Source organism: Varanus komodoensis, unplaced genomic scaffold, assembly GCF_004798865.1.
Source record: "Varanus komodoensis strain SLA01 unplaced genomic scaffold, ASM479886v1 scaffold4, whole genome shotgun sequence".
NCBI classification, from domain to species: domain Eukaryota; kingdom Metazoa; phylum Chordata; class Lepidosauria; order Squamata; family Varanidae; genus Varanus; species Varanus komodoensis.
Window position 1 is genome coordinate 33135723 of NW_025335941.1, and position 25667 is coordinate 33161389.

Consider the following 25667-nt stretch of genomic DNA (forward strand, 5'->3'; position numbering starts at 1 on the left):
TGAGTAATTGCTAAGATCCTTCCCCATGGTTTGCCTCTCTGACAGGAAAGAGAGCCTCTAGGATGCAAACAGGCATGTTGTCTGAATTCTTCAGAGAAGCCCCATACCCAATAACCTTCCCAATTTGCTTTCTCTGCATGTTTGCCCTAAACCCCATCCCCTATGTTCACCTGCATATCCCTCCTGCTTCCCAAATATATACAGACTCGGACAGTTGCCACTACAATTTGAACATGCCTGGCATGTGCAAGAATTCCAAAAAGTGTAATTGATAAATGATAAATGGAAAGAATCCAGAAAAGAAAGGTTGCCTGATTAGTAGGCCTGATTCCAAGTAGCTGTTTTGGCAACAGTATTAGCAGGATTTGGTCACCATTTGGGGCATGTGGATAGTACAATCTTGCAGTATGGTCCCTTTCCATATGCACACCACAACTGTATTCCATACATACAAACTCATCATTTCTACTTATAGCTAGATGTAACAGCATTGTGTATGGCACGTGTCTCTGTGTTTGGGTCTATAAATCCTAGGAGCAGCACTCACTGCCCCTCAGTTTGTTTTGTCCCTGTGGTGCCTTGTCCCTTCTACCAGCTCTCTTTCTCTCTTCAGTCAAGACAAAAATAACTCTCTTATAAACAGAAGATAAACTGTTGTATTTTTCATCATCCATTGTAAATAGGAGCAGGAGTATGGGATAAACATGTGCACCAAGTTTCATTCTGGTTTCTCAAATGTCATGTACAAATGAACTGGTAGATACCTTGCATTGAGCCCCTGCCCCACATCCCAGGTCTTTTGTGAAGATCCTTGAAATCTAGGTGATGTTTCTGGAAAGTCACAGAAATTCAGTGGGGAGGAAGGGGCAGGAAATTTTCTTGTGAACATCCTTGTATAACTGTTACATTGGATACACCTCAGTGAAATCAGGTAATATGTACCATGTCCAACCTGCAGCAATTTATCTGTTTAGTTATCACACATACACACACACTTTCTCTGCTAAAAGCTGTCAAGATAGTGCAAACAATTTAAAACATTCAAAATACCAAGAACAGAAAATTAAAATAGTAAAAACATCAAAACATTAAAGCCACATATTTTGAAAGACCAAGTAGAAAAGACAAGTCTTTCTACCCTTCTAAAAGACTAGAAAGTGGTGGAAAATTGGAGTTTCAGGAGAGTACATTCCATGGTTTGCAGGCAATGTAGAAGAAAGACCCTTCAAATAAGCATCTGCAGGCAATTGTGTCCTCAGAAAGGCCTCTCCTGCAGTTCTTAGTACTTGGACAGGTTCATAACAAAACAGGAGGTTCCTGGTACTTCTAGCAAAAACACCCCACATGGCTCCAGCTAACGCTGTTTGACCTGGATGTTCATTTCAGCAACAGGCATGAAAACTAACAGAGGGAGGTTTTTTCCCTAACAAAAACAAGACAAGGAAGCACGTACAGACCTGTGCACATTTTCCATCGCTGCTACCTCCGCCAGAGCAGCTAGGCTAAAGAATGCAGATACAGATGGCATGCCTGGTGTAATACTATGACCTTCCATTGACTCAGCATTTTGTAAAGATTCCTCACTGCAGTCCATCTCAGTACTTGATGCGTTCTGAAGAGTACTCTTCAGTTGTTCCTTTGGTTTCTCTTCTACAGCAGAAGCAAACAATTAAAATATTAACAACTGGGTTTCTAACACTGTATCCATATGATTCTCTCACCCACTCCATAAAATGGGTTGGCCTTGTTCACTGTGCCTTCCTTCTTAAATAGGAAACTGGCTGGTTGGTATACAGGCTAGAAAAAAAATCTCAGCAGAAATCTCAACCCTTAAATGGGTGCTCAACAAATGTAAATGTAGTATTTGTAATATACCTTAATGTGTATAAGTCTACTACTGCCATGCAAAAATTTTGAACTTTCTTGTTCCAGTGACAATTACTAAAGTATTTAGAGGGGAACATGTGTTGGTCTATTATAGCAAAAACAACAATGTGTCTTGCAGTACCTTAAAGACTAATGCATTTATTCTGGAAAAGGTTTTTGTGCAAATGAACAGTATCTATGAAAAATTATGCCAGACAAATTTGTTAGTTTTTAAGGTGCTGTAAGATTATTCCAAGTTCTCAGGCACAGGGCATCTAACTTTTCAACTCATGTCAAGTCCAGGGGTGGGAAACTTGTGGCCTAACTTTCATGTTAAGGATTAAATAACCCAGAGTTCCAATCCATGGTTTGTTCTTGGGTTAAAATTTTGGGTTGCTTAATTCTCAACAATCCTGAATGCCAAATTCAGACATCATGACAAACAAGCCAGGTCATTCCTGGGAAATTCCTTTGGAAAGTGGATGTAAAGCAGAAGTAGTGAACACAGGGAAGGCAGCACTTGTACTCAGTCCTGAGAACCAGTGAGTTGTCATTATGTACAAACTGAGCCCTTTTGTCCTTTCACCAAGAGAAGATTGTATACAATCTAATACTGACTTTGATGTTGTTGCTGTTTTTTATATGCTGATGTTGCAGCCCTGTCCACATTTTTCTGGGAGTAAGTCACACAACAGCATGCTTACAATAATAACGACATGTTTTGCATGATTCTGTTGAATTTCCCAGCAAATCTAGCCACATTCTTACCCACAACTCCTCCTGCTGGTGAGACCCGGCCATCTGCAGTCCGGACCAGATGTGTGATCTTGGTTTTCCTTGCTTTTCTCTTCTGGCTGCCAACCAAAGGTTCTTGTGTTGCTGCAGACTCTGGAACAGTAATGGGAAGCATAGAACCATTATTTCTGCACCTTTGCTTCTTGTGGTTTCTTTCTATTAAGAAATGAATCAAGTCACTTCAGCTTCTTCTAACAGGATGCTATATGTATCCTTCAGCACATAACACTAGGTAAGATTAATTCTCAGGACTGATTCCAATGACATTTTCCTGAACTCATGTCCTTCCAGTCTAGTGCAAAACACAATAGAAAACATCCAAAGATGCAAGACTGTATCATATGAGAAAAGACAAGTGTAAGTCTGCCCTTTTGAGTATGATGAAGCCTTGTATCTTTAGTGGTGGTTTAACCTGACTTTAGGATATGAACTCAGAAATAAAATGTCAGAACCAGGTTTCATTTTGATGGAAGAAAGTATTAAGATATATGTCACACAGGCTGTTTGACTACTGCTATAGTTGCTTCTCATTTCTCTACTTCATCAGTTCCCAAAATTTTTCAGTCATGGAACATTTCTGAAGACATTTTTTTCTGTGGAACACTAACTCTATCCCTGATTCTTACTAAGCATTGTGAACTCACAGTGTCCTTCCTTCTTTCATCTGCTCCTATTGCTTGAGTTTTTTTCTTAATGTAGGTTTGGAAATAAAGAGAAAACATTTTAAATATAGCGAATGAATAAAGTGATTATATGGCAATATCCCAAGCAAATTCTTTCAATTATTCCCCACACTATGCAATGAAGTTCTAGGAGCCAAATGACATGATGCATTTCCCTGTTAGCTGCTTGGACGTCAACTGACAGTTGAATGGTTGGCCTTGTGTGGTTTTTGTTTTAAACTTGTGGAACCCTAGGGTTCTGCAGAACCCAATTTGCTCTACTTGATGTTATAGATAATCTCCGCTGCAAATTATGATATTGCTGACCTCCTACTGGGCTGTCTGTGCAGGGAGCAAGGAATGCCTGAAATAAATCTCTAGTCTAGCTTCCCTTCCCTTCCCCTAACAGTTTATTGGAACTCCCACAGCTGAGAACAATGACCATCTATCAGGAATTGAGAGTACTATAAGAGGGCACAGGGCACATGCTAGGCCCAAGCTTATTATTATTATTATTTTTATTATTTTTTAAGGAAATCTGTAAGCATAACTTTCCCAATCACTTCACTAAGTTAAATCAAGTATCTGCAAAGTCTGCAGCTGTGGAGTTCTCTTCATTAATTTGGTTGTTATTATGTGATTTTTTGTTGAATTTCAAAAATAATAAGCACAGCATACCAAATGTTTGGACATGACTATGCCTCACTGAAAAAAAGTGAAAAACCAGATTGCTTCCACACTAGCAACTTACCTTACTCTGAACGTGTAATACTTTGTTCATTCATATTATATAGAGAACAAGCAAAGTCAGTTGCTAGCCAGATGCATTTTAGTATTTTCTATGTTGTCCATGCATTTTTTTAAAAAAGACAGCTTATAGCAATTCCCTTCCCACCCCTTTTAAAAGGCAATTGCAGAGGCAGCTTGTCATGTGTGAACTGGAAAAGTTTTATTGTTTCAACAAGGAAAGGAAGGATATATATATGGAGAGAGAGTGTGTGTTTTCAGGACTACATTAACTCTAATTAAAGTTTTCCTCTTCTGCCACTGCTTACTATTCAGCACAATTAATATATTATTGATGATTAACCCTTAATTAGTTTCTGTTCCCAATGTATGTGTTGTCTCTGTGTATTTAATTAGTGTTTTCCCTTTGCTTCCTCTCCAAGCAGGAAACTTTTAATTAAACTTGCAAGGAACCTTTGGTAAGTGAGATTTATTTCTGAATACTTATGGAAGGATCTTAGCCATAAGGACAGATAAGACACCACCTGCTATATTATATAGTGCCATTTGAGTAACATTATCAGCTAGGGTTCTAAACCATGGCATACTGTTAAGCCCAAAAAGGGGGGTGGAGAAGAGCACATTTCTAAACAAGCTCACCTCACACCATGGTTTCTGAAGCTGGCTTGTTTAACTAACCAGAGTTTGTTACAATAAATGAGCTCTGGTACATACATAATGACAAGTCAGGATTCTCTCAAACTGTATCCAAATGTCCACATCCTAGCTGTACAGGACGAGAGGAGAAGGCAGGAGTGTTCAAGCCTACAGAATCAGTTGCTCCATATCATGCAAGCTCATATTATCATTTGGGTATACCCGATCATTAAAATAATCTTCAAAAGTTCCTTTCTGTTTGCCATCCCCAGAGTGCTGTCATGGGTGGCGACCTAGGGAAAAAAGCCTTTTCTAGAATACCCCTTTCAGGTGTCTCCATTGTACACATTTCAATGAAAGTTTAAAATCTTCCTTTTCTAACAACTATCTTTAATTTGTTGTTCTGATTCTTAAATTTAGTGCTGGCTCTAAATATTTTTCATGTTTTAATATTTTCATTATTTTGTTTGTTATCTTGGTTAGTATATGAAGACTTTTATTATTGTAAATTGCCAGACTTTTTTTTTTTTTTTATTATAACATTTCTATGCCGCCCCTTGCCGAAACCTCTTGGGGGCAAGTAGATAAATAAATTTAATAATTAAATGCCAGTAAAGCTAATACTGATTAGAATTATTTGTGAACCAGCATTTTAATTGTGATTGGCAGAAAAGCAATATCTCAGTCATGCTAAAGAGCTCTAATAATGAAGCAACTGCTAGTTCTGCTAATTTCAGTGTGAAGTATGAAGAAAAAATCTTTATTGTACAAGTCACAGTGCCTCGTTTACATGTGCATTTACATGTACTGCCTTCCAGTTTGTTGCCCTTCTTTTTTCCACCACTTCTACAGTCTTCAGCTTTACCGCCTCCCCTTCCCCCCAAGAAAAACAACCCTATATTTAGAAGGAAAAGATGGAATAGTTGCATAATGAGTTTTGGCTGGTAGTGTTAGGAGCCCTCTATCTGGGAAAGTTCTTTGTCTTGAATGACCTTTGCTAGATTGCGGCCAGTGTGTTTTTAATGCATTTATATTTCATGTGGCTCAATTCTTTAAAACAGCTTTCCCCATTTGATGCCTTCCACATGTTTAGATTACAACTCCCATAAGTCTTAGATGGGGTGGTCAATGGTCAGACATCACAGGACTTGTAGATGAAAACAGGGTTGGAGGGCTGCAGGGTAGGGGAGGTGCTTTATGGTTTTATCCTCTTATCACTGATGTTTAGAGAAGTCATTTAGATTTTATAAGTGAAGTCTCAAGAAGGATTCCAATCTTACTCAAGAGTCCCACAAATGGCCTAAGCCCTGTCTTACCAATTCAATATCCTCACCCGAGGACAAAAAAGAATGATGATTTTTTAAAGAAGGCTGGTTGAAGAAGTCTGATGTAAACATTAGTGATGTAGCAAACTGGGTGGTACAAATGTGTGTGCACCGCTCAAGGCTTCTTACCTTTGTTGGATTTTGGCTGATCTGCTGAGCAGCTACCAACCTTCTTCTTTTTTCTTGGTACAGATACACTTTTCCGGTCAAATGTGACAGGACTATATTGAGGAAGGCTATTGAATTTCTTCTCAAATTCTTCTTCCAGCTTCGCTAAGCTAGAAAACAGAAGGCAGAAAAGGAACACAGAATAGATTAATGCAAATTTCTTTTTAAATTTTTTAAAATTTCTTTTTAAAAAGAGAAGCACATACACACAATGAGGGAGATGGCCTTCAAGGGAATTTAAATATTTTATGTCCTACTTCTGGCAGGATACTCGGAACAAGGTGAGTTACATTATGCCAACCCAAGGGCCAGTAAATAATGTCACATGGACTATACTGACCTATATGAGGATCAGTCAATGGCCATGCTGGCTACAAATATTGAAAGTTCCAGTCAACACAATTGGAAGGCACCAGGTTAGGAAAGGCTGGCTTGTCTTGTACATGAATCTACAAATACACTGTTTCCTTTAAGTTAACCATGAAGTTCAGTTCTAATTTCATTAAGTCAAGGTGAAGGAGTTTTCAACTACATGGAAAGACTTTCCATGTGGAATTGTGCCTACATAGTTTTATTTCTTAAGAGATGGCCATACTACTAATATACTATACAGAACAGGCTTAACAGTGCAATCTTGTATGTTTACACAGAAGCAATTCCCACCGAATCATTTGGGATTCTTCACATGTAAACAGGCATATAATTCAACCCTTACACTTGTCATCATGTTTTTACTCATCCTTTTTTGGTTGATGAAGAAAGCAGGGCAGGGCTATTGTTCAGGGCTTCCGTTTGTAGCTTTTGTTTTAATTTAATGGGAAATTTTTAGAGTATACCTTAGGATTTTCTTTTGTTTTTAAATTTTAATCAATTTGTCACAAGCAAAACTCAAACAATGATATTAGTATGTGATCATAAAGGAAGCAGATTATGAAAATGTGCCTGTTCCCTTGGAAAATTAGAAATTATTTTAAAATGTATTAAAATTTGTTGTAAAATTTTTAATAAGATCAAGCAACAGCAGCCACTGCTATTTTTATTCTAGGAAATTATATAAAGCTTGAAGAAAAGGAATTTCCATAACGATGTCTTTGTCTGGATCACTGTATCACACTAAATCAGTTTTATATTTAAACACTCGCCTGGTACCCATGAGTGACAAGAACTTGCATTCAGAAAATGTGTGGAATGCTGGATAACTGGAATAAGCAAACTGGGGGCAAAGGGATGGAATGATCCTTTTCTCCTTGTACAGAAACTAATCAGCTTGTTAAAGGAAGGAAGACTGCTTCTTTACATCCAGCACAGAAATCAAGTGGGCTGCTAGAAGAAGGCTAAAGTTCTCTGGTTCTCTTTGGCCAGCCTTGAGCATGCTCATAACCTTTGTTGCCAATCAGGTCATTATAGTTTGACTTTCCTTGATCTTTCTCCTTATAGTTCTGGGAGTCTTCAACTGCCTGTTAATTTCCTACAACAGATAAAAACACTTCTAATCTATTGTTCAATGGGTTGTAAGCCAGGTCATGTATTAAGCAGTAATTATAACACAGAAAATTTTGTATACTATAATTTTGTATACAAATACTAGGTATGCAACCCCATGTATATTTAGTCAGAAAATGCCAGCATGTTCTGGCCAAAATGAGAGTCTGAGGATTTTTTCCCCTGCATAAACATGCACAGGTCTGTACCCTAAAATACAGAAGGTCCCAAAAAATGTAAACACATTTTAAGAAAGTAAAAAACTGTATTATAAACTGCTGCACAGTGACATTATCATTCGAGTAACGCCATCTTTTGAGCGAACATACGACTACACATTGCTACTGTATTCAATTCAACTTCCAAAAGTAATACATAGATAACATCTCTTAAAATGTGTATACGCTTGTTTGGCATCTCCTGTATTTAAAAGCAGCTAAAATTTCCTAAGCACTGCTGCTAGAAAACAGAACATCAAGGAACCTATTTTGCTGAAATAACTCTATAGAATTGGCTGGTACTATCACAAGCAAGGAGTTTCTGTATCAGAGAAGCTATGTATCTAATCCCCAAATAAGGCCACATTTATACAATTTCTAAAATACTACTTAATTGTCACTATGTCAATACTAACTGCTATTTCATGCAAGAACTTAACCAAGTAACTTTTACGTTAGATGCAATTAGCCTGATATAAGACTTTGACAAGATGATTTCTTAGAGTGCAATTCTATTGATTATTCCTTTGATGCTTGTAACCCTCTAAACGCAAAGGTTTATGAGCACAGTGCACAGCAGGAGCAGAGGCATTCTCTCCTTCCCTGCATCACTTACTCTGTTTTTAAGCTAGACAGCTGATTTTAGCTAGGTGGCCACAGTCTCCTTCCTTTCCTGCACTTTTACTCCTACTCTGAGGTTGACTTCCTGAGAAACCACAGAGAGGCAGCTGTTGTAGCTCTTCCCACTCTGGCTCTGTACATGCCTGTGTGTGGGGAGGCTCACAGCACAAATTTTTCAATATAGTTGTGAATAGTTCAAACAGATAAATATTGATCAGAGAACAGTCTTGCATAGAGAGGCAAGCAGGATCCAAGGAAAAAAGTGCAATCCGTATGAGTAAATCCTTCTGCTGTACCAGGTGTGCAAAAACTTGACGTGTTGAAAAGACAGCACCAGCAATCTGGTAACACACTTCCAACCTTCTGTATAATTCCATAGGGATTTTTCATCAACTGTCTGTGCATTAATAAGCAAATCCACAGTGCACAGCTGTGTACATGTAGACTTTTGCTGCTCTTGTATTTCATTAGCAGAACATCCTATCCATACACAGCATGAGATTTAGACCTAATTCTGAAGTATTACTAAAGCTGTTTGATCTTTCAAAAGATTTACTTCTTGTCAGCATAATATAGCTATCAAGAAGTGGGATTTTTGTCACCTGCTCACGCACTGGCAGTATCTAAAACTCTTGTTGCCTTTGTTGAGTTCCATGTTGAGACCTGCTAGCATGACCACAGTAATGACAAGCAATTTGGCTGACCTTATCTCCTGTCCACTGAGTTATGAAAGGGATGGACCTTTTGTAATTAGTCATTGTATATATGGTTTTCTGCACATCTGATTAACTTACAGGGGCGTCATGGCTGCATTTCCTTAAACTATTTTTTCTAAAATAACATAATTTGTTTTATTTATTTTTTTATTTATATGCCACCCCATTAGCCATAGGCTCTCTGGGTGGCTTACAACACAGTAAAATACACGATATACAATACAATGAAACAATAAAAACCAATAAATATAAAAACTACTAAAATTAAATAAGACAAATAAAATTATAAAATGAATAAAGAACATAATTATCATAACATAGGATCAGAAAATAAAGAGGACATAAGCCAATTAAAACATAATTAATGTCAGTATCTACCATAAAAATTCATAGAATCATAAAAGACAGCAGCATTTAATAACATAAAATCTTTAATATCATGATTAAAAATTACAAACCAAAAGATTCACCTGCAACAATAACAATGGAACAAAAACGTCTTTAGCTGGCATCTAAAAGAAAGGAGTGTGGGGCATCAACAAAACCTCTAGAGGGATTGAGCTGGGATCCTTAGCTGGAAGACCATGATTGAAAAGGCCCTCTTCCTTGCCATCTCCCCACTTACTTCATTAGGTGGAGGGAAGCAGAGAAGGGCCTCAGATGACAACCACAGGCACACCTATATAAAAACAAGCACGTTTCTCTACACCAGTTTGAAAGAGATTTCCTTAAATGAGTACTTGCATTTCATGTCACTCACCCCAAAACTATTTCTTCCTTTGGCTTAGGTTTTTTAAGCTTTTTGTTCCCACTTGTCCCACCTGGGGAAAATGCCCAATTTTCTTCATTCCAGCAGCCTTCATGATCAGAGTTGCCACCTTTTCCTGAGCTTCGTTTCCCTAGGAAAGATATTAGGAGAAAGTCAGAGAAAATAGTTTGGGCTTTTTGCATGGGAGATTGCTAGCAAAGCTAGAACAATAGCTTAGTGGAAATGTAGGCAAGTAAGTATATCAGGAAACCTATAGCATAAGGGAAGCTATGCTTGGACTTGCAAACTCCTATTAAATGAAATCATTATTTAGCATTACAACTCCCAGACAACTCCTTACATATCTGTAAAAATGGTGTGATTAAATCAGTTATCCCAAATCCCCAAAGATCATGTCTCTGTTAAAGCAGTCTTCAAAGGAAAGCAAAATCAGACTAAGAGAAATTAACTTATTAACCATTTTTAATTGCACCTGTTTTGTACTTTTATACTTTCGAAACTATATTTTAATTTTACTAAGGTTGCAATCTTATATTTATTTTCAAAGAGCAAGTTCCATTGAGGTCAATGGCAATTACTTTTGAGTAAAGAAACATTTCTATGAGATACATAAACATCACATGCATAAACATCAAGTACAATAAAAATAATTATTTTTGAAAAGGCACATAGTCATCTTTTCAAATCAAAGTCTCCAATGAAATAATGTCATTAGATATGCAAAGTGGAACTTAATGTACATCAAGGATAACAATAAGACGTATCTCTTCTACCTGGATGAAGAAACTGTGCATCTAGTGACCTTTTATTATGTCTCAATTGGTCTAGCACAGAGGTCCTTCTCATGACAACATATGAGCTGAGATCAAACTAGTCAGTCTTAAAGGAGATCAACCCTGACTGCTCTTTAGAAGGCCAGATACTGAAGATGAAACTCAAAAACTTTGGCCACCTAATGAGAAGGAAGGACTCACTGGAGAAGACCCTAATGCTGGGAACTATTGAAGGCAAAAGAAGGGGACGACAGAGGATGAGGTGGCTAGATGGAGTCACTGAAGCATTCGGCGTGAGCATAAGTGGACTCCGGAGGATGGTGGAAGACAGGAAGGCCTGGAGGAATGTTGTCCATGGGGTCGCGATGGGTCGGACATGACTTCGCGACTAACAACAACAAAGCAGGATCTAGCCAGGTTCCAGATCTAGTCAGGTCCCAGACATAGTCTCAAGGAACATGATTTGGGAACTGTACTGAAGCTAACTAGATTTAGATTGCTAAAGACTGAATGGCAGTTCATGAAACAAAGGCTAGGCATAAATGTACTAAGTCAATAAATGTTTTCCCAAATGTTTTAATGTTTTAGCAATATGGGATGCTATGCAGAGAGTCAGTGAGTTTTCACAAAGCTCTAGTCTGCAGTTGCTATTTTCTTGTGCTGGCATTGGAACAAACCCTAGTTCAAATGCTAATGCAACAGTAGCCTTGCCTTTATCTGAACAGGTCTTTTTTGTGTTTTTGAGATACTGCTAGATCAAAAAAGAGCCTCTTTCTAAGAAGAATGTAGTAGGACTGGGGCTGCAAATGGGAAAGGAGGCTTTAGTATTGACTTAGAGAGATATCCCTTTTAACAACCATTATTAGCTTTGGCTCCAGGAACATAATTTGTTTCAGCCTGTTTCAGACCAGAATAACCAGAATTTAGACCAAAATTATGCAACTAAGCCCCCCAAAACATTAATGTGGGCTCAAATACAATCTGAGGTCAAATATGTGCATTTCTGAAATTGTGATGAGATTTGCAGACAAAGGAAAAGTGTGTTATAAAATGTATATATTTGAAAGTACACATTTAAAAGTGTGTATTTCAGAAAAATGCACAAAAGCACATTTTTATCAATTGGGGAAAAGTGTATACCTCTGAAAATGTACACAATTGATTAATACATTAGGAAAATGTACACCAAATGCATACAATTGTTTATGCAAAATTTTAAAAAGGCTTGCAAAATGATATGGCCAATCGGTCAAAAGAACTCCTAAGGTGGAAATGGATTTTCAAATTGTCTAGTTTGTGAGGCAGACTAGGGCACCCCTTCTCAGCATCGGCACTATATGAAGGCTACAGCTGCTGCTGCAATGCTAATGCAGCGAAACATTCCCTTCCCAGAGTATCAATGCGCTGCATGAAATGTGTGTGTATGTAAGCACATTCAGGGAGCTGACAGGGAGAACACAGTTGTTTCCTAAGAAGGAATCACACTAAGTAAGGGTTGTGTTATTATTACTGATTTAATTTCTATACCTCTCTTGGCTGAAGCTCTATAGAAGGTTATTGCACTTGGACAGAAGATGGGTTTGGCAAAAGTGTGCTTATGTGCAAGAAGAATATGTAATTAAAATTATGTTTGCACAAACACAGTTACATATGCAGCTGTGCAAGAGGTTGTGTAACCACCCATGCATAATGTCTGTGCAATATGATATGCAACTGCATGTACAACTGTAACACTCAAATACTTGTGCAATGGAAAAATTCAGTAAAGGTCCACTGGCATATTTAAATGTGTGCAATTACACATTAGATACTACCCCTGTGATTAACATGTAATTAAGGCTACATTCCTAGACAAATTTACTATGAAGTAAGTCTCCTAAGACAGTAGGAGTTACTTCTGAGTAAATATTCACAATAACATGCTATACATATACAATTAGTTCTAAACAGTAAACAAGACTGGAAAATTAGTTTGGAACTAGTAATTTCCTACCTCACTTTGATTTTTCTTTCTTTGATTTGGAGATGGACATATTAAAAGTCACATACCTCTGTCAACATTAGCACGCAGGGAGGTAAGCATGCCCTCTGAAACCAGTGTTTTATACAGAGCACCCTTGCAGGCTCTCTCAGATTTTCTTGAGCCACAAATCTCTGCTTTTTTGTTGCAGTCACTGTCTTCAATTTTGACTTGCTCTGGTAAACTCTGTGGTATTACATCCTCTATTGGGGTTAGCGGTTCTGATTTGATATCTTCTGGGACCTCACATGGTAGCTCCTTGTTCTCTGTAATGCTAAGAAAATCAGGAGGCTTTGATTCTTTGGTGGTCTCCACACATTTTTGTTTTAGTGCTCTTTTTTCTTTTGACTTCACTTTTTTCTTTGGTGGCTTTGCATCTATCATGTTTCCTTTCACCATTGAAGAAGGGCGGACTTTCTTACGGGGCACTTCTAAGAGTCTCTCTGCTCCCCAGTCCCCTTTTGCAACTGCTTCAATAGTATAAATGACACTCTCAATGTCTGATTCAGAAGACTGCCTCTTTTTGCAAGCCTTCTTAGGAGTACATTTTTCAAGTGCTTGCCGGTCCAGCTTATTTTTCTTCTTCTTCTTCTTTAGCTTTTCTGGCTTTCTTAATCCTAAGGTGCTGATATCAGCCATTGTCAGCTCTTGGGAATGGCAGGCAAGATCTTTTACAGTAGTGCTGTCAGATCCAACTAATGTTGTGCTGTCCAGTGCAGGAGCTGCAATGTGGCTGCATCTTGTCATCTCCAACTTCCCAGTCTTTGTCTTTTCATGTACCTGGCCCCTCATTTTCTGAGATTTTTCAGTTTTAACTTTCACATTCTCCAGTTCTTCAACTTTTATCTTCTCTGGTACTTCTAAGGCTTTGATAATCCTGGATGCTTCTAGTTTTGCCTTCCCATGCTCCATCACTTTTACCTCTTCTGATGCAAGGCACATCTGAAACAAGGGTAAAATATTAATTCTACTTTCCTATTTAATATTAAGAAGGAGTGTTGTGCAAGAGCTTCAGGTGAACCTAGAAGAACCATCCTCAGTTTTGACAAGTCTAAATTCTATAGCCCATGAGAATGCAAAACCCATATTAACAACTAGGAGGAGTACATCCTGTTAATAAAATAGAATGACCCTCTGCTCATCGCCTTAAGCTCTTTGGATGAATAAATAAATACAGATGGACAGACTTCAGAATAGAAGTATCCAAGACTGAACTATTACAAAGTGAATTAGTTGTGGAAAATGACACACATACTTCCTTAACCTATATTATCCTCCACCCTGATTTTTTTCACAATTTATGTTAGGAATATTGGAATTTATTTCAGTATAATCTAGATAAAGAGCTAAGGGAAACTGAAAATGCAACACATTTCTGAAATGCAACACATGTAACCATTTCTTTAAATATACCTAGCACTTGCATAGTGCCTTTTCATGCTGTGTACAAACTGAGCAGGTACTAAGCAGCAGCTATTCTGCTCACCTAAACAACCAGGTAGGTTTAGAGATGTTGGCACTGTGACAGCACCCAAGGGGGGGAAAAGAACAAAGTAAGCACCGCAATTATTTTTATTGGTCTAAAGCTAACTTCTCCCTATCGTACAAAGGTCCCAGTTCCTTTTGCTACAATGTATGGCTAGTGAGCACTGTTAAGATGCATGTGTTGATCTAAGCAGTATCTTTAAAAGAATGGTTTCTAAAGCACAGAAGTGTCAGAAGAAAATAAGTTAGTATAATGACAGTGAGAAAAGGTTTGGTAGACAAGATATTCTTCCCATGTTGCCTAGTGAAAACAGAATCACACTGAGATTGTTTTTATGTAAACATCAGTTTTTATACACCATTAATTCCTTGCATAGAGTCTAAGCAGTTTCTTTCAAGGCAGCACTTCTATGTGATATGGCATTTTCCAGGCATTTAAACTACAATATCTTGGTGACACTTGAGCAAAGAATTGAATTTTCACAGAATTACTTCTTCAGATTTTCTCTGCAATACAGTTGCAAGATTGTAACTGCCACCTATCAGGCAGTACATGTTTCAAACCTGGCAAGCAATGAAACACTTTGTCCAGTTACAACCTATATGTGGCTAAGGTTTGGTTAGCTTTACCATTGAATAAATAATATATACATATTTATATTACATTAAAATGTTAAAAATGATGTATATATCATTAAGGGGTTGTACTCTGAAGAGCTAGAAAGGAATCCAGTGTTTGTGCCCACACATGTGCAGTTAATTAGCCTAACAATTAAGGAGTTTTTATTTGATTTTTTTAAAAAATGTCCTGGCTGAAGAGGCTTGTTCAAGTCTTTATTCTTGTTTTTGTAAAGTAGCAAACAGAGAAAAGTTTATGTTGCCTAATAAGTTCCCCTTACTTATTAGGTAACATCCAGTGGTGTTTGGTGCTAATGCTAAATTAAGTAGTGGCAGCATAAACTAAGTCTTCTGCAAGCTAATCAAGGGGAATTTGTGGCAGAATTGGGCAAATGGCCCTCCCACTGTTCCCCTTATTGTGCTTGTTGTGTTGCACAAGCATTGGTTTAAGCTAGGTTTATATCACTAGTACTAGCGTCTGGACATGACTGGATCATTCTCAAAACATGCAGAAAGATGCATTAATATTGGCACTTGGTTGGCACTACGGTAGCATTGCACATGAAAGCCACATTCCAATGCAGAGTTAATGCATTTAAGTTTATTGATTTCAATATCCATGCTCAATCTGAAATCATAACACTTAGAAGAGATACCTTGTTGAAATGCTGGTTTTTGTTTTACTTTTGTGCTATTTTCCAAATTTAAAAACAACTTTTAAAAATCATGTCATGTCCTTTGGAATCAAGTGCACAAGATAGTACATGTGAAAGAATCTTGGAAAGATACTATTTTTTTGCAGCCAGCATCAATTCAATATAGAACTTAGATAATTGATACATTTTCACATCTAGAGGAACCACAGTATTCACTGTCTGCTTTCCCTCATTTATCATTATTTAAACAGTAGCAAACTGGATGAAGCCTATGGATGCAGCACGCACACTAGAAAGGCTAATATACAGCAAGGTCTGAATGAGGATAGCACTGATAACCCCCACTGAGAATGAAGTCTCTTGTCCTGCGTAGTCCCATCCAGAGTGCCTTCCAAAGTGTGATGGGATACCAGTAATTGACAAGCAACACAAACTTTCCCAGGCATTCATTTACCACTTTGGAACATTACCACAGAAGACAGAAAATGCCCCCCTCCCAAAATAATTAACAGATATGTTTTATATGGTTGTGTACTACTTAGTACCCTACTACATCCCGAGGTTAGAAATTCTTAGCTTGCTAGTCTGATCATACAAAGATGGCGTGCCTTATGGTTACACAAGGAAAATCTTGATTCTTGGCACCAACATGGTAATTTATGGTTCTATAAACAACAATGCTAATTATGACTGTACTACTCTGTTTCCCAGGCCTTGGCAACTAGCATCATTCAATTTCTCTTCCCTAATGCACCAGTAGTAATTAAGCCACAGGATTTTAATACTACCTCTGCCAACTGAAACAATGCTGATGTCCCACACTGCTTTGTTAATTCAGAAGGACCTGAATGGGATGTGCTTGATGAAATCTGAAGGAAAAATAAAGAAAGAAATGGGTGACGAAAGATAAAATCACAATGCTACTAATAAAGTTGTACCTTTAAACTTAACATAAAACATTGAAGGAAATGTCAAATTCTAACATTATACTTAGAAGAGTAATTCAAGAACTGGGAACCCAAACAGGTAAGTATCATGTTAAGAAATAATCTGTTAACTAATATTCTCTTGGAGAGCAGCAGAGAAATGCTGTCAAATCTGATACTGTTTCAGGGGTAAACACCAACTAATTAGGACATCACTAAATATTAAATATAGGACAAATGTTTCCTCTGGTGTCAACAGATATATTTTGATGAACTGACTCATTTCAGTATAAAAAATATGTCAGTTTACAGTATGGAAATTAATGTCCATGCACTTTTAACTTGTATATCAAAATCAGTGCTTATATATCTGAAGGTATAGTGCCACAATGGAGAATAAATAGCTGTCTATAGGTATTACGTTGTGACACAGAACTTAGGTGTGTTGGTACAAAATTATTGTTTTTAGCAATAGGATACATTCTTGCCTAATACATGGTGAAGCAATGTACATATAAGAAAGGGGTTGAACCATGACAGCAGGTCTTGCTGTGAATCTGTAAATTAGGCATGGGGAAACTAATCTGCCAGCTTCTTTCCCAGAAGAGCACAATTTCTGGGCAAGAAAAAATTCTGATCAGCAGCTGATCTAAAGACCTCTCCCTTAGTGAGAATTGTAAAAGAGTCCCTTACGTGGCATTCAGCTCCAGCTGGAGCTTTCATAAATGAATCAACATATAGAAGAGTTCCATGCTCTTGCAGAGGCTTGGTATCTGAGATGCTATTTGAAAATGCTGTTGAGTGAATCAGTCCTGCATACTTCTGAATAAATAAGGAGTTTTGCTGCCTTCAGAGTAGGCTTAAAATCAGTGAAAATCACATTTTAGATCTGTACAGTCTGCCTTTGGTTTGTCCCACAGATGGAATGCACCCCACCCCCGACCTTCCTCTGGTGGGAATTCAAAGCTTGGGATAGAAAGCAATCCCTCATCCCTGCTACACATGTGTTGAATGTCTTGCAGACACTCAGATGAATGTACATATACATGCTCACTCAGCATATGCTGTGAGAAAAGGACTACCATATTATCCAATTGAATGAAAATTTAATATACTGCAGCTCCTGCTGTGAACCATCTAGCCAGCTGGGAAGACCTCATCTCTTCTAAATTGTACTTAAGCCAAGCCACTATGCCCTCGGACTGCAGTAAGAGCCACAGTGAGGGTTTGGACTTGTTAAATTTTATATTGTTCTGTGTTAACATATTTTTACTGAATACATAAAAACACAATACACTGGATATATATAAAAAGGAAATTATTCTATATTTACTAAATTGCTTTTGTCTTTTTAAATTTACTGATACATTTTTTTAAAATTAAAAATGACAAAATATATCCATAAATTTGAGCACCTTAATGTTTCCTGGGAGATACTTCGACACTGCTTGTCCACAGTGGAAAAATGGCACATAAAAAAACTCCAAACGTATTCTGAACAAACACTTCTGATAATAATACATGTACCATGCACATATACACATACGTGTCACACCAATACAGGATTGGCCACAGCTTCCTGGCATGTTTACTCATGCATAGGTAAACAAAAGCCCTATCTATGCATTACTGTCAACACAGATATTAATAATTACATTTCATTTGTATACCGTCCAATAGTCAAAGTTCTTTGGGCAGTTCAAGACAATTCATATAAACAATGCAATAAAGTACAATAAAATGCCATAAAATTTTATGAACAATACAAACATTTTAAACAAACAAACATCCAGTCCATTGTGACAGCCAGACATTAGTTTAACATATCCACAGACTCACCTGATGAGGATGAAAAAGCTCCATGTCATCAGCATACTGATGGCAACACACTCCAAAATTCCAGACAACCCTTCTCATCAGTTTCATGTAGATATTGAGTAGCATGGGGGACATACTTGATCCCTGAGGAACACCATGCTAGAGAATCCATGGGGTTGAACAGTATTCCCTAAGCGTCATCTTCTGAAGCCAGCCCTCCAAGGAGGAGCAGACCAATTGCAATGCAGTATCCCTCACTTCCAATTCAGTTGCCTCAGAAGGATACCATGCTAGATGGTATCGAAAGCTGCTGAGGAGTTTAGGAGCATCAACAGGCTCACTCTCCCTGTGTCTTCTCAGCATAGGTCATCATACAGGGTGACTAAAGCTGTTTTTGTATCAAAACTAGGCCTGAATCCCAAAGGAAACAGATCCAGGTAGTCAGGTAATCTTGCCTATGAGTGCCTGAAGTTGTTTTGTAACCACCCACTCAAGAACCTTGCCCAGGAAAAGAAAATTAGAAAAGCAAGTGTTAAAGACATCTTCACTGTGCCATTAAACATGGATGTGGATTGCTTAAAGCAACAAGCAGTGAATACTTGCCTGGCAACTGTAGTCAGACAATGATTCCTGTGTGTGAATGTTTCATACAGCAGCCTGGTTTACCTTCAGATGTTTTAGACTACAGATGACACCATCCCCAGTCAGCCTAGCTAATGATGAGGGCAACAGCACAGTACAGTGGTACCTTGGCTCACGGACGCCTTGGTTCACGAACAAATCAGGTCACGAACAAAAATTTCTGAAAATGTTTGACTTGGGTCGCAAACACCACTTTGGGTGGCGACCAAGATCGCAGCCATCTCCCGCCCCCCCCCCCGAATGGGCAGATCGCCATGATTGTAGTTCTGTTCATACAGGGAAGGCGTGTGTGATCAGAGGTGCGCTGCTGCAGGAAAGACAGCAGCAGCAAAGCAGAGCCGCGGGGGAGATGGCCGAGATTCCGCCTGTCTTTCCTGCAGGAGCGTGCCTCTGATCAAGCATGCCTTCCCTGAACAAACGGAACTGCGATTGCGGCCATCGCCCCACCTCCAGCACACTGTTTGCGCCCATCTCTCCCTCCCCCAGTGCGCCCGCGATCACGCCTATCTCCCCCCCCCACCCATCAGTGCACTAGGATGACGGCGCGTGCAAGGTTGACAGGAGCAATCACGTTTCTGCTGGGGGGGGGCGGGGAGATGGCTGTGCTCGTGCTTTGGGTGGAGGGAGGGAGATGGCCATGATCTTTGTTGCTGTCACTTCGCTTCACATTTTGCTGATTTAAAAAATGGTTACAGAACAGATTAACCTTATTTACATTGAACCTTATGGGGAAATTTAACTTGGCTCACGACAATTTGGCCCACGACCAGAGTCCTGGAATGGATTAAGTTCATGAGTCAAGGTACCCCTGTATATCCAGAGGCAGAAGGCCTCTGTGCAGCTATCGACCCCACAAAACATTGCAGAAAAAGTAGGACTGACAAACTGTGGCATTATGCAAAGTTTGGCTTTTCCTATTATGTGCAAAAGCATTTCTCAAGCACATTTAACTTTCTCTGTACTGTACTTATAATTTTGTTTGCATATGAAAACAAATTTACAATATATATACCACTGGGATGACTCCGTAAGTCTTATCCGTAAGACTCATTATTCCAATGTCTTTTTGGTAAAGGTATTTCTGGTATCTACTCTTGTAGTCTGTCATTAAATAATAAAAAAGATACATGTTTGACATAAGAAGCTAACTGAAAGCTTACCTCAGCTAACTGAAAGAGGGCTGACTTCTTACAATGCTTCACAGGTTCAGGACTTCCCAGCTGTGAAATAAGAGGTACAAATCTTAAACTATGTTTGAAGTTTTTTTAAAAAAAGAAAAAAACCTTTTAATTGTAGGTAAGGTAGACAAGCAGAGTAGTTGGCCCTGTTGGACATTTTAGTTGCTCACTATCAGAATAATCTATTTTGTTCCTGGGCTTTTACTGTGGATTCTCAGGTTCCTCAAGATACAATGACATCTCTGCATATCTTCTGCTACCTGGTTTCAAGGTTCAGTAAGCAGAAGACACCTTCATAAGTCTGATCATAGCTCCAATGCAAAATGTTCCCTACATTACAGACAGTTCCCTACATTACAAAAGCATCACTGTACCATTAAGCATGCATACTGATTGTTTAAAGCAACAAGCAGTAAGTCCCCACTAGCCAAATCAATTCTTTTAACTGAGAAAAATCCAGCCACTGGGTAAGCAAAGAGGTGATAAGAATACCGGAACTACAGTGAATAGTGTCATGTTCTATAATGAATTGTATATGACTGACAGGAGAACTTGTGTTCCTGGGCTAAGGCTGTCCATGATAAATGACACATACACTTGATGGTATCATTTCTTTCACAAAGATCCAATATTATTCTCTCCTATTGTGAAAGACATAAAGAGAAAGGGAACATATGAAGAACACCCAGGCTGAACAGAAAAGCTATCTGGGATGGCTGCCAAGAATCCTCAGGCAACCTGGACCCCAACACAATGAACATCACTGCGCAAGACTGTTGTACTGCTGGATTTTTGCACATGTGAGAGTGGTGGGCAGTTTTTATGCTTACTGAATGCTTGCTTGTGTGCTTTTATGCTACTGGCTGCTTACTTCTTCCAAGTGCAGTAATATTTTTCTCAGTGGGAAAATTGAAATCATAGTTTTAAAAGGAGGATAATTTTGTATTAAAAAAATTTCCCAGAGATGTCCTGAGGAAATTGGTAGCTTGTATTAATAAAAGAAGCAGGGGTGCCAGTAGCTGAGATAAAAGTTTAAGATACTATATAGAAGGTTGCATGTTTCTCTCTTAAAAGAATCTCAGTGTAAGTGTTCTACCATATTCTGAATGAAAATGACCTCTTCCCTGGCAGAGAAAAATGCAGTTAATTCTGCTTACTGCTGCTATGAGTGCTTGGATTGACGCAAAGGAATACCTCTGGTAAAGAAGTTCAAAATACTTACTAGCCCTTAAGTGTCTTTACAGCTCTTTACAAACTCTGAGGAAAAATATTGCAGTCTATTTCCAAAGAGAATTCAACTTGGCACAAAAATAACAGTGTAGAAAGCTGTGTGCACTCCAACAGGAAAATCTCTATCTTTCAAATATATAACAGGCTTCTAATTTTAATTGAAAAACAGAGTTTCTTTTCCTTTCCATATTTTCAGACTAAGAACCAGTGTACATGTTCCTTTAATGCCATAACAAGCAAGCATAATATTTTTTCTTTCATTCTAGAGCAGTAGTAGGCAATGTGGAACCTGTAGGCATCAATGTACTTCTGTAAACTTTTCTTGGCACCACTGAAGTGCCATATTCCCCGCAAGACATTTTAACAAACAATAAATTTGTTTACTAGCAGCTGGGATTGCTCTGAAGCAAAATAAGGGCTTTCAGCTGCTGCCCCATGAACAGGGACAGGCTTGGGAATGAGATCACTAAGATTCTCCACTCATCTTCCCATGATGCCCGATTCCCATTTGCAAGGAACCTTGTGCAAACTGAGCAAATCTGCATTGATAATTTGCACAAATCTGTTGAAATCTGCTTCTCTCTTTTCCTAAACAGAGGGACCAAGTCAGTCTATGGAACAAACTTGCATCAAGTAAAGAAACTTATAAAGATGCACCAGACCAGATATACCAGACAAGATTCCCTGAAAGACAGCTTAGCCATTATTATTAGATTGCAATGGCAGTTCATAGTTATCACCCTTCTAAGACCAGTTGGTCCCTTTATATACTGAAGAGCTGAGAGCAATGTAGAGATGACTAGGACACAAGCCGCAGGAAATTCACCTCAAGCCTGACTGAACACATGTAAAGAACTCATTGTTGGGCCTATTCTGTGACAATGGCAGCAACAAAGAAATAATTCTCTGCCACCATTGTGCCCTTGCAGTGCTGTGCACTTGGACTGTTCCAGGAAATTAGAAACTTGTTGCACAATGGCCCATCCTTCACAGGGATGCTGACATATTTGCAAGGCAGTATGAGGATAAAGTAACTCATAACTGTTGTGAGCCGCCCCGAGGCTTCGGCGAATGGGGCGGCATAGAAGCTTCCTAAATAAATAAATTAAATATCCAGTAAGAAAAAGAATGACAGCTCAGGGGTAGAGGAGATACTTGGTATTCAGGTACAATCATTGGTGTCTTCTGCCTGAAAGAATCCTGCCTGAAACTCTGGAAAACTGGTGCCAGTGAGTGTAAACCATACTGGGCTAGAGGAGGTTCCTCTAGAAGTGTCCTCCTAGTTGTTTTTAACCTATAAGAATCTTGATCTGGGGGACAGAAACATCTTAGAGAGCATTTGCAGAGCAGCACTGGGAACTGCACTTAGAAAGGGGCTTTTAGCATTTCGTACTGAATGCTGCCTCCTGCACATGCATTTGTATTACCTAGGCGAATGGATTTGGAAGCTTTGTTCACGCAATTAAAGTAGAATGCCACCTTTAGATCCTAATGATTTTAGGTAAATCTGAGTGCAAGAAGTCATCTTGCTTTACCCATGATATTTATGCATATTGTTGAAACAGCAAAGGCCTCAATCACACAGAAAGGGGTACTATCAGAAAAACTTCCATCTTATTCTTTGCAAGTATAGAACAATAACAATAAAATGTTGAGTTTGATTTTAGACAGAAATCTTCAGCACAGATGGTGTCAGCAGAGCAGTTTTTAGTATACTGCAGTCATACAACATCCTGTGTGAACCACACAATAAATAAATAATAAATAAATAAACCAGAGTTTCAGATGCTGTATTGGCACTATTCTTCATAGCAAATCCCAGAGTTATGTGTTACATTATTTTTCCTGCTGATTAAATTCATTATCGTGGCACAAAAAAGTAATATGCGCAGCTCAAACTTTCTTTGCTGTCTGTGCTGAAGCTGTTCCTGATGATGCAGAGGAAAGGAATGTAAACTGCCTTGGCCACCCTGTGGGATGATCCTTGCCGGGAGACAGATGGGGCAGTGTGACTCTGTTGATTCTCTCTCAGCCTCCTGTAATGCCATCGACCATGGTATCCTTCTGGAGAGGTTGGCCAGGTTGGGAGTTGATGGCACTGCTTTGTGGTGGTGGCTCCATTCCTACCTGGCAGACCATCTCCAGATGGTGGTACTGGGGGACTGTCACTGTGCTGTGGGACTTGTGCCAAGGAGCTATGCAGGGCTCCATTCTATCCCCCATGCTGTTTAACATTGATATGAAATGGCTGGGAGAGATTATCTGGAGGTATGGGCTGAGGTATCATCAATACGCAGATGAATGCAGCTCTACTTATCTTTTCCATCTTATTCAGGTGAGGTGGTGAGCATTTTTAAGCAGTTTCTGGGCTCAGTAATGGACTAGATACAGACCAATAAGCTGAAGCTCAATTCAAAGAAGAGGGAGGTGCTATTGGTGGGCAGACTGTCTAACTGGGAAAAATTCAGTCTGTCCTGGATAGGGTCATGCTCCCCCTAAATGACCAGGTTCATAGCTTTGGGGTGCTCCTTGTCTCTGAGTTACTGCTTGAGTCCCAAGTGGACTCAGTGAGCAGGAGCATCTTCTATCATCTTAGACTGTTTTTTCAGTTATCTTCCTACTTGGATGAACAGAGCCTCACCACAGAGCCTGCATGCATTGGTAACCTCTTGTGTGGACTGCTGTAATGCACTCTGTATGGAGCTTTGAAAATGGTCTGGACACGTCAACTATTTCAAAACAGGCAGCAGAGCTGCTGAAGAGGACTGCCCCTCAAGAACAAATCCAGTCAGTCCTCCTCTATCAGGTACACTGGCTGCCTGTTGCAATTCAACAGGCACTATTCAAAGACTTGACATTAACATACAGAACCTTAACTAGCTTGGGACCAGGTTATCTAGGAGAATGACTGTTCCACATATACTTACCTGAGAACCACCCCGCAACAAAGTGAGTGGGGGAAATGGCTAGAAGGGCCTTCTCTGTGGTTTAATTCTACTTATGGAATATGCTGCCCAAGGAGGTCTGCCTGATGCTGTTGCTGCTCTTTCCAGTGCCAGGTATTTTAGTAGCTGAACAGGTTTTAAGCACTGCTTCAATTTTTATTTCTGCATGGTTTTTATGACCTTCTTTGCCTTGACAGACAGAACTTGCATTAACTTAACGGATTTTATTCTATGACTGTTGTTTTTAATATTGTTGCTGCTGTTTTTATTGTAAGCCACCCAGAGAGCCTTTTGGGCTACAGGGTGGGATATAAATGGAATGAATGAATGAATGAATGAAATAAGTGTTCTGTAGCAGAATTCATGGGCACTGTCAGACACCCAAGACACTGTTGAGATTATTTGCTTATTTATTGGTATAGTACTACTAAGAAATATGTTCAATACATAACCAGTGATTTTTTAAAACATAAACTAGAGCATGACCAGAAATTCCGTTGTGCACATTTTTGTAGAACTGTTGGGGGAGCAACAGATCTTTGAAGTGTGGGGTCAGGAAAAAAAACTATCAAGTTTTTGGGTGGAAAATTTTAATGAGAAAAGCAGCAGCAGCAGCACATATTTACCTTCTATTTTGTCTTTAAAACTTTATCACAGTGGCAGCATAGTTCTAAACCTTGCAATACCACCTTCTCTATCATGCCTCTCCTGAATAGAACTACACTGTGTTGTAGTGTAATGTTGAAGTGCTGTTATGGATGCTTTGTTTGAAAAACAGAAGTACAGCATGGCAGTCAAGAAAGGTCTCATTCCTCTTCCCCAATCAATAATACATCCAGATCAGCTGACAAGGGTCATGACAAAGTAGTGTCTAGGGAAAGTACTGTGGGTAAACCACGGCTGCTCGGCTGTTTGGAGGTCTATTGCCATTGTGGGGGAGAACACAAACAACATTCATCCAAATTAGGTGCAAAAAGGGGGAAAGCAGCTGTTGTTCTTCAGGTGAAACTTTTCTATCCCAAAAACATTGTAATTCCCCCACCACCCTGCCCACTCTGATTATTACAGAACATGTCCTCCCTTTTTTACTGGCTTGCAAATGAGTCTACAGAAGTGAAGAAGGAACATTTCCCACAGGGCTATCTAGGGTATTTTATTTATGACTTGAATATCCAAGTTATATAATCAAGCTAAGGGGAATCAAATGCTTAGACATCTAATGGAAAAGATGAAGCTATGAGGAAGCATTATACAGAGCCTCAGATCTGCCCAAAGGAAGGACAACTGACAAAGATTATTTCTTCTTAACCACAGATCATCCCCATTCACAGCTGAACAAAATCACTGTGCTTATGCTCAACAAATGTTAAG

At 38.9% G+C, this 25667-nt stretch overlaps 1 protein-coding gene across 9 annotated transcripts in view; it reads right to left on the minus strand.

The window, feature by feature from the left end:
* Positions 1 to 25667, minus strand: part of BBX (BBX high mobility group box domain containing) — a 144427-nt gene that overhangs the window by 12702 nt on the left and 106058 nt on the right. For all 9 annotated transcript variants that reach the window (XM_044442675.1, XM_044442674.1, XM_044442671.1 and 6 more), the window contains 7 exons: positions 20104 to 20163; positions 16346 to 16426; positions 12828 to 13740; positions 9997 to 10135; positions 6161 to 6309; positions 2635 to 2754; positions 1458 to 1650 (listed from right to left, as the gene is read on the minus strand). In XM_044442675.1, coding sequence (XP_044298610.1) covers positions 1458 to 1650; positions 2635 to 2754; positions 6161 to 6309; positions 9997 to 10135; positions 12828 to 13740; positions 16346 to 16426; positions 20104 to 20163 — 1655 coding nt within the window. The remainder of the gene's footprint in view (positions 1 to 1457; positions 1651 to 2634; positions 2755 to 6160; positions 6310 to 9996; positions 10136 to 12827; positions 13741 to 16345; positions 16427 to 20103; positions 20164 to 25667) is intronic.